The sequence below is a fragment of the Saccoglossus kowalevskii genome, chromosome 6 (genome assembly GCF_978046115.1).
Source record: "Saccoglossus kowalevskii chromosome 6, keSacKowa6.1, whole genome shotgun sequence".
NCBI classification, from domain to species: Eukaryota; Metazoa; Hemichordata; class Enteropneusta; family Harrimaniidae; genus Saccoglossus; species Saccoglossus kowalevskii.
The window spans coordinates 2,847,010-2,862,131 of NC_140646.1; the positions used below are offsets into that span (position 1 = coordinate 2,847,010).

Genomic DNA, 15,122 nt, shown 5'->3' on the forward strand with positions numbered 1-15,122 from the left:
TTATTTTGATTACAGTGATTCAAATCACCATTTAATACTGAAATCAACAATAATACTGTAGTTTTGATTGTTACTTAGAATAATTAAATACTAGTAATATATTGCACATAGGATAAAGTGTACATAGAAAAACAGGGAATATACGCCATTCAAACAATATACAATATTGGCCACAGTACTGGAAAAAAACGTAATACTACAATAAAACAATATGGTGACCCTCAAGTAGCTGAAAACTGAAAACTACCCAAATAATCATGGCTGTGCATTATTATGTTAATCATTTATGATTACAAACGTTGTACTATATATGGGATTCAGATGGTTGATTACGTGATATCCTGTTCTAAGTTGTTTCAATGCGTAACGGTCACATGACAGTTTAGTACATGCCCCTATGTTCACTAAGTGAGACTGTATTTACTAGTGTTATAAATAAATGATCATAATGTCATAATAAATGGCGATATTGCACAATAATTTGACTTATATATATATATGAACTGCGACGAAAATTGGTGTAATGCGATGACGTACTTGAACATATATAATGTGACCTCCCGTACTACTGTATTCCTGAGATTCTGAGAATAACTGCGGTAATGCTGATATGTCAAACTATTTTATCTAACCCACACTTGCGTTAACTTCTGACAATGTGAGCAAGTCCATGGTTGGCTTCATTCTATCATTGAAGAATACAAATAATACTGTGCAATTGACGACAAGGTAGCTCATATACAAGTCTCTTATTGTGAATAGACGACAACGATACGAAGTGTCCTGTAATCAGTGAATGGCGGTCTACTAATCGATGACAATCATGCCTAATGACGTTTTGGAACCAGTGACTGGAGGTCCAGCGATTGGGGGCGAGGGCGTCGTTCGATTTAACTTTATCTTTTTAAAATTACAATAAAACAGTACAACAGCAATAACCAGTCCCACGGAGACTCCACATACGGTGATAATGGGAACGATAATGTCTGCAATTAAAATATAAATATCATAATTGTTGTTATCAATAATTATCACAAAAGTATCACGTTAATAGATGAACAACTTTGAAGGCTATATTTGTCACAAAAATAAATTCATATATTTAGAGATCGTCATACATACGAAAAACATACGGAAAACGAAGAAATACAAAATAAGCAACTACTTACTGGAAGTGAGTGAACAGTTCCTCTCATCTGACCCGTCGATGCAATCATTGTCCCCGTCACATTCCGATGACGTCGCAATGCACAGTTTGCTACTCTCACAGGTGAACTGGTCATTCGTGCAGGGCGCCCTCTCTGTAACGTGACTGGCAGTATTTGGGCTGGTCGTTTTATGTGTGTTCTCGTGTAAAGTTGAAACGGATTCTGTGTGAGGGACGCTAGCTGGCGTTGTTACGGATTCTGTGTGAGGGATGCTAGCTGGCGTTGTTTCTGAAAACATTACACACGTGCTATTATCACAATTATGCTTTAGCTACTGTATTACCCCATATTACAAATATGTGAAGAAGGGTATATACTAAGTAAAGTCCAGCAAAAAACATGAATGACTGCGCCGAATGGTTTCTCAGATCAGGTCAGGTCACGTGGTTAATGAACCGTATTTACCGTACCTTGTCTATATGATGTATAAGAAGCTGTGAAGCCCCTGTAACTGACTGCAGAGTCACTCTCAAATACTATAAATAGATTATTAATGGACGACGTGATCAGTAGCGACGATTGTGATCCAGTGTAACTACCAATAGTGTCAGCACTAGTGTCAGCACCATCATATACATATACAAAGTCATAGTCAGGTTCAACATAAAAATCGACGAATAACAACTGGAATAAAATAAAATGAAATAAAAGTACATTCAACGAACAGTAAAGTACAATGGACGCAATGCACAACAGCCCGGCAATATGTCATGTACTGATTAAAATAGTGGCGTGTTTAACTCAACCTTTTTAGCGCAAAGGTCAATTGTTGTCACGTTCACAAATTAAAACACCATAGTAACATAGTTGTTTTCATATTTTTCCAACAATTTGATAAAGACCATTAGCAACAAAATTATCAAAAAATCACTAAAAATGACAAAATATTAGTGAGAAAATGGCATTCAAAGATATAGTCGAGATGAAAATGTTCAAGTCGAGTCACATGACCTAAAAGATGAGATTACACTTTGTTGATTGTGACAACGTCGTTTTATCTCTAGCAATTCAACCAAAATAATCAAACTTACTCATGATTAGAGATGTATGCAAATTAGGTCAACGTTGACATAACCATCGACAGATGACGCCACAGCATGTTATAGCAAAAATAAAAACAAATCTAATGTAATATATTTATCATACCTGTATGTGATACCCCAACGGTAGTGTGATAAGAAATTGACAGTTGCAGTCATTTGGGTATTCACTTGGATAGTCTGGTGATGTAAATGACCCATTCAGTGACGTAAATGTACCACCGCATGACGTGTTACGAATGAATCCTACGGAGAGAAGTCGAGAATACTAAGTCATTGAGACAGTATAGCGATGTAAATGACCCATTCAGTGACAGGCCCGTAGTTTGGGGGGGGGGAGTTTCGGGGGGTTCGGTCGAACCCCCTAAATTTTGGAAGTGAATAGATTTATGATTGTAGATTAGAACATGATAAAACAAACAGTATTAATTAAAATAATTATCATCGTTTAAATTACTTGACTCAGTGAGGTAACTATCAGACTCGGTCGAAATTGCATATATAATGAGCATTTAAGTGGCAACGAGCTTTAAATGTCAATCGTGAAGTTACGCCGTCTCAGTTCAACAGCAGCCAATAAAAACAGGTTGTTATAAATGGGCAAGCTTTTATTCGGTGACTCCGCGATGGTGTAATGAAGATCGCGTTCAAGCAGCTGATGTTAAATATTAAAGCAACATAGAAACAATAATGTAATGGTAGTCACTCTGTGAAGGATGTGGTGGTCCTGAATAGGTCCGTTTGTCTTGTGCTAGTGTTCGCTCAGTTAGTAAAGTGCGGGGTTCGAACGGGATTGAGACGGCAACACGACACTGTACTTTCATCTTGGTTAATTAGTTTTGTATTCTTCAAGGTAATGATGGCATATATACTGTTTTGTTCTAAGTGTATCAGCCAAATGTAGTCAACTTATTGTATTAGTACGTATAGTAGTCTGTGTTATTGGACATAGTGTACAGCTAAGGGTTGAAAACATCATTAAAAAATGACGAAGATTTATCATCACGAGTTGTATAGGTCGAAGAGCTTCTTGCAGCCAAACATTTATCCCACAGTGTTGCTTCAGCACTGAAACTATGCGATAAATCATATTTTTCAAACATATTTTTTTTACACGTTTTTTTTTTGATGTTTAGTGGGTTCATAAAATTTAAAGGAGATGTAGTCATTGAAGTTTATTGAGACCGCTGCTAAACTGATACTATATTGCATATTATTTTACCGCCCACTAAAAACAGATTTACAGTGAACCAACAAATTTACGTACTGCAAGAAACTTGGTAGTATGCCATTGGTTAGTGCATTTAATTTGTTTGATGCAATCATTGTGCCAGCTATTTCTTATGATAGCGATATGGGAGTATCAAAATTCGGAAATCGAGAGGGTACAGACAACATTTTGCAGGTATCTACTTAGTATCGATGTTGGACGAATGTGGAAGGCTGCCATTATGCTGTGGTTATTTCAAGCGTTGTATCTTATATTGGTTAAAATTAAATAATAAATAGCTGGAACCCCAAAACATGTTATATCATGCTTAAACGATTAGACAAGACAGGCAGACTTACTCGGGGAACCCACATACAAATCTCCTGTTCAAATATGGTTTCGGCATTGCCTGGTTGCAGATACTGCAAATTTCTTAGGGATATTTACTCAAAGAATAAAAAAATTGTTGTCAGCAAAAATGGCATGCCTCAATTTCACAATCATCCAGGCCGTGTACTTTCGGAAAAATCAATGTAGTATTATAACCTGGGAGATTTATTGGCAAGCAATTATAGACTAAAATATATACTGACGAGGTTTCGCTGTTTTGGCCATGAACATAATGTTGAATTAGGCAGACACACACCGTATATCATATAGCTCTGTATCTTTTAAAAGTTTTCAAGCGACGAGATGAATATGAATTCAGCTTAACTTAGTACCATATGTTTACATGGATGTTGTATTGTTTTTAAAACGTGATATGCACTTTTCTAACCATTACATTTTGTACGATGTCGTGAGGCCCTGTACAGAAATAAAATTACATAATTGACTAATACTAAAATGAATAATTGTAGACAGATTTCGACATGAAATTGTGTCACTCTCATGTGCGCTAACATCTGCGAAGAGCAAAAAAGCTCGTGAGTAGCATTCTACCTTAAAATGCTTGGACAATAATGCTAAGATACGTACAGTCTTGTCTTTTTTGTGTACAACATTTTGCCGTAATGATCAAGGGCGTGGGTGTGGGTGTATTTGTCTGTGGGTGAGGAATGGCCTAGGACCCCTTCTCTAAAATGGCAAAATAGTTCAAAAATGTTGGAATAACTTACCAACGTAACACAAAGTAAACCAATTGAATTTAAAACCGAGAATATAAGAATGTATGTAACAGAGCTCAAACACACTTTTTGAATATTATAAAATTCACACGTTTAACATCAAATATATCATTTATTGTTGTTTTCGAACCCCCTATTCAAAAGTGCTGGCTACGGGCCTGAGTGACGTATTTGCACCACGATATGGCGTGTTACGAAAGAGAGAAGTGGAGAATACTTAGTTGCTGGCACAGTATAGGAATGTATTCACTCTGTATTTAATGCCACAGTCGTCAACAGTGGCCTCACATTCCGTAATCAATGCCACAGTCCCGAACGGCGGCCGAAACTGTTCATTCAATGCAAAAGGGGTGAACAGTGGCCCAAAACTGTTCATTCAATGCTAAAGGCGTGAACAGTGGCCCAAAACTGTTCATTCAATGCAAAATGCGTGAACAGTGGCCCAAAACTGTTCATTCAATGCAAAAGGCGTGAACAGTGGCCGAAAGTAAACATATTGCACACACTGTTCAAATACTTACTTAGTCTGTTTTTAGACTCGTGTGCTCTTTGGGCGTCCACGCTTGGATATTTGATTCCATGACAACGGCGTTGATACAGGTTGAACATAAAGCAATAAAAGAAAATCGCCAAAGTAAACAATCTCATTGTCTTCACCACGACAATGTACAAACCGGTTCCTCTGCTTCACATGGTGGCTAAAAAATAAAGGAAACAGACATATCGATACTGTCTAGCAGCACAATAAGTGACGTGACTGCATGAACTATTTCACTGAGCTAATCACTTGGTCGTGCCCCCCCGGTTCGTGTCATCGCATACAATGTAATTTGCTTTCCAAATTCAACCCTATACAATATTGGAATGACTGTCATAAATACGATGATCACGTGACAATCTAATCTGTCGCTTTTAGTGCAACCTGTTGATGGTAATCGGCTTGTCACAGCGAAGTATTTTTTTAAACTACTAACACGTATTCACCCACAACACACAACCTGTTCGCCGTGATAGTTCGTGTTACAGTCGCCATTTTGTGATTCCTTTACACTCAAAAAACAAACAGTTTGTGATGGTATCGTTCGGGTACTGAGTGGTGCTTACCGCAATGACCAAACCATTAAATTTAAAAAGATAAGAACAAAAAGTCTCCCGGTAAAATATACTAAGTATTCTCATTAAAGATTCGTTAAATTGACCTACTTCAATCGAGTATTGACAACAGTGAGAAGTACACAAGGCGAGTGTGCCATTATTATTCTCAATGGTGCTCTGTTCTTAAACTACGTGCTTTTTAGGTCACGCCTCAGGCAACTACAAAAATCGCGTTGGAGGTCACAATAAATTTATTCAACACTGTTTACGCCACATTATGATACAATGTGATTTTCTCTGACATTTATTCTTATATTAACTTGGAAATTAGGACTTACTCGCAGTATGACACTGGCATTGGGACTTACTCGCAGTATGACACTGGCATTGGGACTTACTCGCAGTATGACACTGGCCCACAACTATAATGGAAATTGGGACTTACTCGCAGTATGAAACTGGCCCACAACTATAATGGAAATTGGGACTTACTCGCAGTATGACACTGGCCCACAACTATAATGGAAATTGGGACCTACTCGCAGTATGACACTGGCCCACAACTATAATGGAAATTGGGACTTACTCGCAGTATGAAACTGGCCCACAACTATAATGGAAATTGGGACTTACTCGCAGTATGACACTGGCCCACAACTATAATGGAAATTGGGACTTACTCGCAGTATGACACTGGCCCACAACTATATGATATAGGAAGCAGTCGTTGAAGAACTCTCGTATAACAATCTGGTATCGTTGGTTTATTATGAAACGGATATATCTTCTCGATTGCATAGACTATCGTGTTCTTCATGTAGACACGTACCTCACTAAAAACGACAGTGAACGGTATCCTTATTGAAATACACACCAATTACGCAATATAAAGACGTGTTGGTCCACACAGGTACGGTCAATACGTCAGACTCACTGAACCCTTCAGGCTATAGTGTTTCAGGTCCCATTCTTTATTTCGTAGTGTTCAGTTGTTATGGTAATAATGTGTAATACGCACCAGTTGAGACCAACTTCGTAACAATAACGCCCACTTCAAACGAGTTAAATCTCGTTGTTTGACCCACGTAGTCAGTTCACTTACCCGTTGATTGTGTCACTTTGGCAAAACACCATGGGGAATCCTACGACCTGACACTAGATACCTTCACATTTTAGAGTGCTATTGCTGTCGAAACTTCAGTACAACTTGCAATGGGTGCCACGGTCACGTCAATAAACTGTATTATGGTTAAAGAAATATTTATATTACAATGAATGGTGAGTTCATTATTGTTAAAAATTAAAGTTAAAATCAAAACATGTGCCTAATGCAGGGAATTACAGTGTCGAGTGATTCCGTTGTTCGATCTACATAATTAATAAACACAGCAACACGAAAAACACGGATTTACCTTCGCAGAGCTTATTCTTTAATTGGAAACCTACATCGACAGTAACAGTTCATATTACCTAACTAGGAGGGGGGGGGGGCTGTACTGTACCAACTTGGTAAATCTCGCGTGATTTGGTATTTTTCTTATATTTTATGTACACGGACAGTATGCTAGCCTTTGTTTTTTTTTAATTTAAATAAAAAGCACGATATGTATGGTAATTTAGCTCAATGGCACACAGCTGATGCAAGTGTCAACATATTTGAACTGTATTTTGTAATACATTGTATGTGCGCTTACTTACGGAATTATTCTACTTTTAATATCTCTAATACTATTAAGGTGACCTTTTCACTGAATTCCTCGTAAACAATTTGGTTTAAAACTCTCGATATTACAAATAATTGAATTTATATTTTATATCTACTCCTAACATTGCCAATCATCAATATTTGGTATACGCTTATGTGTTTGCAACTATCTGTTTTTGTTGTCGACAACGGACTATGGACGACTGACTTCAATAATTTAACCTTCTAATGCCGGATGGACTTTCTTCTCTTCTGGACACCTAATTAAGTATTTTTAAGAACATGTACAGTGTTAATAATGTATTATCCAAATTTCAGCAGCGATCGACCCAAACTGCCAGTGAACGCCATGTTTGAGAGATAGTGACGTCATCACACACATTGCCTAGTAATCTACAAACAACAAAACATAAATGTCAGTCTGTGTTTTAAAACAGAAATACATGGCCTTAGATATAATAAATAGGTAAATAAATAAAAGTAGGGATATTTGATTTTATCGCTGTAAAAATAAGCTTATTCATATAAAAAAAATCCCAATCCACATTCAAATTTAAACAAAATTAGTGAATCGAAGTGTATCTACAAACAAAACTAATAGTACGTATCAATTTGGAATCAAAACCACAAAAATAAATGACATACATCAGTAATTAACCCACCATGAACAAGGACAACACCACGGTAAGTAAGATTAAAATCGGACAAGGCACACAAGGTCGATGACATGTTGAAACAGATGTGCATATGAATACCATTATATGTTCTTTGTACCTAGTTTGGGCAAATTCGGCCAAATACATATCAGAAAGTGGACACATAGATGTCTAAAACCAACACAACCGCCAGTTGGACATTTTGAACCAAATCACAAAGAAAAAATGACATGCATCAGTAACCCACCACTCGGGGGGGGGGGGGTCACTCTATATGCCGTTACTACGCCATGTGTGTTTCAAATTTAGCGGGAAACGGAGGTGTTTTTCACCTTTTAAAGCGGGCCCGCGCGGGAGGCAAATATGCCCCCTTTAAAATGTTAATGTCTGCAATAGGCCCCCAGGAAAAACTCACAGGGTTGCTGCGCCCGCTGTGGGCCCCATCTCTCAAATGAAGGATGTTCAATAAAAAATAAACTAAACAATGAAAACAAAAGATGATGAAATAGACAACATGAAGAAAGAATTATCACAAATACAGGCAATCCAAGATGATGTGTCTAAACAAATGGATTTAAAGAATGAAGAAATCAATAACTTAAAAGATCTTAAAACAGGCACTAGCTCAAGTTAGAGAGGGTCAAGACAACGCTGTAAGATTACTTCAGGAATCTAAGAATAAGTATAGCTAATGCAGTGATCAATTGACCTCAAATATAAACAAACTAAAGGCAGAGATTAAACAATTATTACAGGAAACTCAGAGAGTGTAAATACTTTAAGAAATGAGACAAATGCATTTAGGGATGAGGTCAAACACCAGCAGTTAAATGATGATAAAAAAGAAGCGGAACCACAGGGTCCTATTACAGACAGAAAACATAATGAGAATGATAAAAAAGATGAGCAGATAACTGTGCCAAATGTACCAACGCAAAACAAATTCAGCATACTGTTAGATGATGAATCCAGCCAAAGAGAAAATATGAACACACAGAGAGGTGGTAGAAGAAATGGCATTATGAATTCAACTGAGAGAGAGGTTCATGGCGATCATCAGTACAGGAAGACAATGTCTAAGTCATGATTGCTGCTTACGGACTCTACAGGAAGACAAATTATTAACCATAAATTGATTAATAACTATAGAGTTACCAAGAAAATATGCAATGGAAATAATAAAGAATCTGAGAGATAGTAAAGATGTTCTAATTATTAACGTCGGAACTAATGACTTGATAACAAAAGATCTTTATCAATGGAAGGAAGAATACAAATCTTTACTATTAGCTGATCTTGATATGCGGAATATCTCCAAGATTTGACTATGATTGCGATGCTGATATCAGAGAGCTTAATGATTATTTGTGCAACTTATGTAACAGTGAAGACAACTTTGTGTTTGTGGATAATTATAATATCCTCATATCAGCAACACTGGATACACATTCCAAAGACGACTTACATCTAAATCATCAGGGCACAGAGCTATTAGCAAAAAGCATGCAAGAGGCCATCCTCAAAACAGACATACTCAATACAGTCAAAATAAAGAAAAACACATTACCAACAATAACGCTAAAGAAATATCACCACATGTGCAACAACATGCTGAACAAGACTGCACTACATTTAGTAATAACATTCAACCTTCCAATAATGTGATCACAACTCTGAAGATACCAACTTCAAATCCAACACAATATCAGAAGCGTCATTCAACTAATAATGAGGAAAACAACATACCATCTCATATGAACAGAAACCTACAATTCCCATTGTTTATGTTTCCTCCACCATATTGTCAATATAACAGTAACTTTAACCCATATATGCCACCGGTGGGTAATTATGTCCTAAATTATGTCAACAATATGGGGACAGTCTGCAGAAAATGCTAATCAGAGACACTCAGGTCATGTATAAAACATCCACATATAGGGCAACATGATCCACTGGAGTACAAGCAACCTAAGACTTGGTACATGGAATATTGCTCGTCTTGGAAAAAAGTAGGAGGATAGTGACTTTATAAACTTTGTAAACAACGATGACATTGCTTTTTTAGTAGAGACTTGGCTGTGACCCAATGACTTTTCAATTATCCAAACTATTATATTTATAACAAAACAAGAAGAGTACGTAAAAGAGCTTGAAGAGGTTCAGGTGGGATCACAATTATTATCAAATCTTGTTTGAAAAAAAGAGTCAAGACCTATGATGGAGGTGATGAAAATTATTTATGGCTTAAGCTGGACAAAACTATGTTTATCAACTTAAAAGACATTTTCATATGTGCTGCATATATCCCGCCAGAGTCATCTTCTAATGCAAGTTCAGAAATAATGAGAAAGATTGAAAATGTGGAGATGTGATATTAACAGATGATTTGAATGCCCGTACAGGAAAACTTAGGCAGAGGGTTCTCCGAACCTGCCTATTCACATAGTTCATACCCACCATAGACTCCGATCAGTCAAAATGACTATTTTGAACTGTAGGCATTAATCAGCGATTCTGCAAATGACGGAGAGATAGAATCTAGGTCAGAGGAAGCCCCATGACCCCAAGACTCTTTTCCCTTACGTCACGAACCACGTGACGAGGCCATATGGTGGCGCCAATACGGCTGGCTAATCACTCTGGTTTCTTTCTCTCCGCCTCGAGGACTTAGACCAACGCTACGGACTGTCCCCGGAGCAAGAAGCCAAAATGCTGCTACGGTGACAGGGTTTGGTGTGCCCGAGAAAGCTAGACCCCAACCCAAGTCTGGGGGTAGTAAGTAAAGACCGAAACAGTTCTGCATGAGGGCATAGACCGAAAAGCGGGACCTGTTAGCTTCCAGGGAGTGCTGATGGTAGAGAAATCTGTCTGCAAAAAATGAAGAGACTGACATATTGCCTATGCGGTGTCTCTTAGGTAGTAGTTGATAAAGACAATCTGCGTTCTCCAGAAGCCTGCCCTTCCTGTGTGCTCGAGTGGGCACCTGATGCTAGCACTAGTGAATTGGCAGTCACACAGACCTCATGCGCTCATACTTGGTGTCTCTGAAAGCTCTGTGTTGAGGCAGTTAAAATATTATAGACCTCTGACACAGTCACAGTAAACCACCTGGTTATGGAAGTTGGGGAGGCCGGCCTATCCTGCCTGCCTGGGCCGTAACACAAAGACATGTGCCTGGCACCCCGTCCTGAATCCTTAGTACGGTTTGGTAGCAACTCCATGCTCAAACCGGGCAGAGAAGCAATTCCTCCTGACCCTCCGGGCCGACAAAATTTGACAGTCGGCGGATGATGATCGGGTGAGGATTGTGTCCTGGGATTTGGTTCTTGGCGAGAAACCCGATTCGTGTCTTTAGCACAACTTGATTGTCCTTAATGGCGGTACATCATCCAAGAAGGACAATGCCCCAGCTCTGGCTGACACTTACATGAGGCGAGGACCTGTAGGAAGACAATTTTCCAAGTCAAAAATTTGAGTGGTGCTGATCAGAGAGGCTCAAAGGGCAGTCTGTTTAGAGCGGATAACACAATGAACAAGTCCCAGTTGGGCGGTTCCCTTCTATAGGGTCTTGGCGTCTGGAGAGCAGTAGATAGTCTCCTAATAATAGGACAATCGGCTACTCTTGTTCCCATACGTTCTCAATGGTGGGGGACAAGGGCGACCTGTAGCCAGTGATCGCTGAATAGGACAAACCCACTTCGTCAAACAGGTGGTCGAAGGAGCCTGCTACCTGGCCAATAGAGGGATGGTATGGATCAATATCCCTTCCGCTACACCAATCAATGTATGCTCGCAACCTAGAAATGTAGGCTGCGTTGGTGGAATCCCTGTTCGCCCTGGCCAAGACGTTGGCAGCCCGCTCAGATAAAATGTTTGTATGTGCGGGTCTACTGAGAGCCTCTATGCATGTAAGTGATACCACCTACTGGGCTCGTTGGTAGTGCGCCGTCTGGTTGGGACAGCAGGTCGGGTAAGTTCGGAAGCACTACTGGTGTTTTGACTTGCATTTCCGACAGAAGTGGAAACTAGGCCTTGCTTGGCCAATTGGGTGCAACCAATAACAATATGCAGGTGTGCACCTGTCGAAGTTTTCTCCGGTGCTTGGTGAACTAGCGGGAAGAGAGGAAAGGCGTACACAACTAAGTAGGTACACGGGGTTAGCAAAGTGACCCTGGCCCAGGCTTCTGGTCTAACCTTGGACCGTCCCACAGCCGAAACAGCCTGGAGGCTACCCACTGGGGTATCAGCCACTCTGTTCTGTGTTACCTGCGGCGAGTGGGTCCAAGGGGGCCCCCTGTCCGACCGCCAGGGCAGGGTTTCCTTCACTTGGTCCGAGATCAAAACCCGCCTATCTAGTTCCCATAGGAGAGCTCGGCATTGTAACAACAAGCGTTATACCGGGCGGCTGCGTGGTACGGCCTGGGGAACCAACCTTCAAACCAAGGTTATCATGCCAATGATCTGCATTAGTTCTCGGAGGGAACGCTGACTAGACATTCGGATAGGCTGTTTAGCGCTAAGCTACATACTTGAAATAGCTATACCACGCACTACCTGTTTCATCACTCTGGTGAACACGTAGGGTGCTGTGCATAACCAGAGCAGGAGGGCACCCGAAATTCGAATACTTGGCCCAGCTAGGTGATTCGAAGGAGATGGCAACTCGCTGGGTGCATCGGTATGTGCAGGTAGGCCCCGCTTAAGTTTAGTGGGGCTAGCCAGTCAAAACGGTGGATGGAGAGAAGAACGCTGAATGGCGTCTCCATGTGGAACCGATCGAGGAGCACGTACTGATTCAGTCTGCCTAGGTCCAGAACTGGACACCGGCCACTTGTAGATTTGGTACTATGAACACATTTGGGTAGAAGCCTGGACTTAGTGCCTTTTCCCAGCAAACTGCTACTTCCTGCCTGATTGCTTCCGCCTTGCAGGAGTCCCCTGGCAGTGCCTAATAGGGGAGACACTGACAGGGAGATGGAGATTTCAGCGGTATCCCGTAACAGGATGTCACCACCTGGAAAGGTCCAGGGATCCGTCACCTGTTGTCTCCAAACCAGACTACACTGGCGCAATCGAATGATCTAGTGCGCAAGACTCAACAGTTTATCAGCAATTTACCAGTAGTATCACTGTACAAAACCTCATCCAAGCAAGTAATATATTCATGTCTTTTGTTCTCCTGAGTGACTAATTCATGCAAAGCTATTGTTCAGGATTATGCAATACCCAATTTGCATGTATCATCTCCTAATTGCTTCTGTCTAACTATGCCTAAGTGTGAAGATTGTGCTGCAACCAGAGGAGTTAAACTAACATGAGGTGACTTGCTTTTATGTAAGAAGTGTGAAGTGTCAATATGGATTCAATCATGGAAAAGCTAAACAAGATCAGCACTGATACTACTGAACTCAAAGCATCACAAGCTGAGGTAACAAAATCGATACAATTAATTAACAAGCAATTTGAAGACATGAAAACCAAGCTAAAAATTTTACAAGATTCAAATACCAGTCTTTGGAAAGAGAATGATGAGCTAGCTAAAGGAAAGAGTTGGTGGTCTGGAGCAAGAGGTAACTGACTTAAATCAATACCACCGCAGGGTTAACCTAGAAGTAAGTGGTATTCCGAAAACACCCAATATAGAAGAGAATACAGATAGCACAGTTCTGAACATATTACAGAAAATTTATCCAGAAATAACAGCAAATGAAATAGATATAACTCATCGCATAGGTACAAGAAAATCAGGAACCATGGCGACCCGGAGTGAGGAGAGACAACAACCACGACCTAGGCCTATCATTGTAAGATTTACCACCAGAAGACGTAACAGTACATATGACAAAAGGCGCAAACTTAAAGAAATCTCCTCCAGAGATTTTGGATATGAACAAAATAACAATATATACATCAATGAAAACTTAACTCAAGCTGGGCGATCTCTATTAGGCAAGACCAATGCAGCAAAGAAACGGACAGGATATAAATTTATGTGGACTTACAATGGGCGCATTTATGTGAAGAAGTCACCTGACCACAATACAATAATTATAAATACAGAAGCCGACATCAGTAAGATAATATAATGTCATTGTTTTCTGTTTCTCCTCCTAAATTTTAGTTATTATAAGCAATTTGTACATTCTCTTCAAATATGACTGCCAACCAAGAGATGAGAACAACACATAAATTTCATTGTAAATCATATTCCGTTAATGACTTTAATACAGAATTGCCAAAACCTCCACCAGGTGCTATTGCCATTATACATTTAAATATAAGATCTTAAAAAAAAATATTGACCAATTAAAAATTTTCTGTGAAAATACTTTATCATCAAAATTTCAAATCATTTCTTTGTCTGAAATATGGCAAGAGGATAATTTATCCTAGTTTAACATTTCTAATTATATAGTTAAAAACTGTCGTACTACTCCTGGTGGAGGTGTGGCTGCACATATTCACAACTCAATCCCATTCAAAATATTACCAAAAGTTAACATACATGAATCAGAATCATTGTGGCTCGAAATACAAATATCAAGTACCATTTCAACAAGTGATTAAGCTACGACGCCCAGGTTTTATTTCTTTGTTGTGAAAAATGCTACACACTAAGGGGAAAACGACACGAGGGTAAAAATGATGAGAAAAAACTATCCTACCAGCTACAATGTCGCATGCCGCCCAGCGGCAACAACCCAAGCTAGAAACCCGGACAGGAAAAAGCAAGTGATTCAGGCAGAGCTCGCTAGATTTCATCTCCATTCGAGGCGATTAACCAGCCGTATTGGCGCTGACTTATGGCCTCGATCACGTGGTTTATGACGTAAGGGAAAAGAATCTTACGTTCATGGGGCTTCCCCTGACCTAGATTCTATCTCTCCGTCATTGGCAGAATTGCTGATTAATGCCAACAGTTCAAAATAGTCATTTTGACTGACCGGAGTCTATGGTGGGTAATTGAACGTAGTGAATTTGCTGATTATATTGTAGAAAGCTCAAATAAATATGTACATATCAGTCCAAATTACAACAGTGATAAGAAAATTAATCCCTGCAATAGCTATGATTCTGA

At 39.5% G+C, this 15,122-nt stretch overlaps 1 protein-coding gene across 4 annotated transcripts; it reads right to left on the reverse strand.

Moving 5' to 3' along the window:
- LOC100366935 (uncharacterized) lies at positions 1-14,840 on the reverse strand. Of its 4 annotated transcripts, XM_085499955.1 has the most exons (8): positions 14,710-14,840; positions 6,783-6,918; positions 6,361-6,513; positions 5,107-5,283; positions 2,355-2,494; positions 1,619-1,832; positions 1,170-1,436; positions 1-986 (listed from the first exon to the last, which is right to left on the reverse strand). In XM_085499955.1, the coding sequence occupies exons 4-8, from the start codon at positions 5,231-5,233 to the stop codon at positions 808-810; spliced, it is 927 nt and encodes a 308-aa protein (XP_085356081.1). In that variant the 5' UTR covers positions 5,234-5,283; positions 6,361-6,513; positions 6,783-6,918; positions 14,710-14,840; the 3' UTR covers positions 1-807. The 4 variants fall into 4 exon arrangements, with proteins under 4 accessions (XP_085356081.1, XP_085356080.1, XP_085356079.1 ...); XM_085499954.1 differs by having other exon boundaries at positions 6,510-6,918; XM_085499953.1 differs by having other exon boundaries at positions 6,361-6,918.
- Positions 14,841-15,122: the final 282 nt, after the last annotated feature.

Excerpts from the sequence above, each read along its gene's own strand:
- LOC100366935 (XM_006822446.2), bottom strand. The coding sequence starts at position 5,233 with ATGAGATTGTTTACTTTGGCGATTTTCTTTTATTGCTTTATGTTCAAC. Across the intron at positions 1,833-2,354 it reads CGTTGGGGTATCACATACAG|TTGTTATTCGTCGATTTTTA; the intron begins GTATGATAAATA and ends ATTTTATTCCAG. Across the intron at positions 987-1,169 it reads GAACTGTTCACTCACTTCCA|ACATTATCGTTCCCATTATC; the intron begins GTAAGTAGTTGC and ends TTTTAATTGCAG.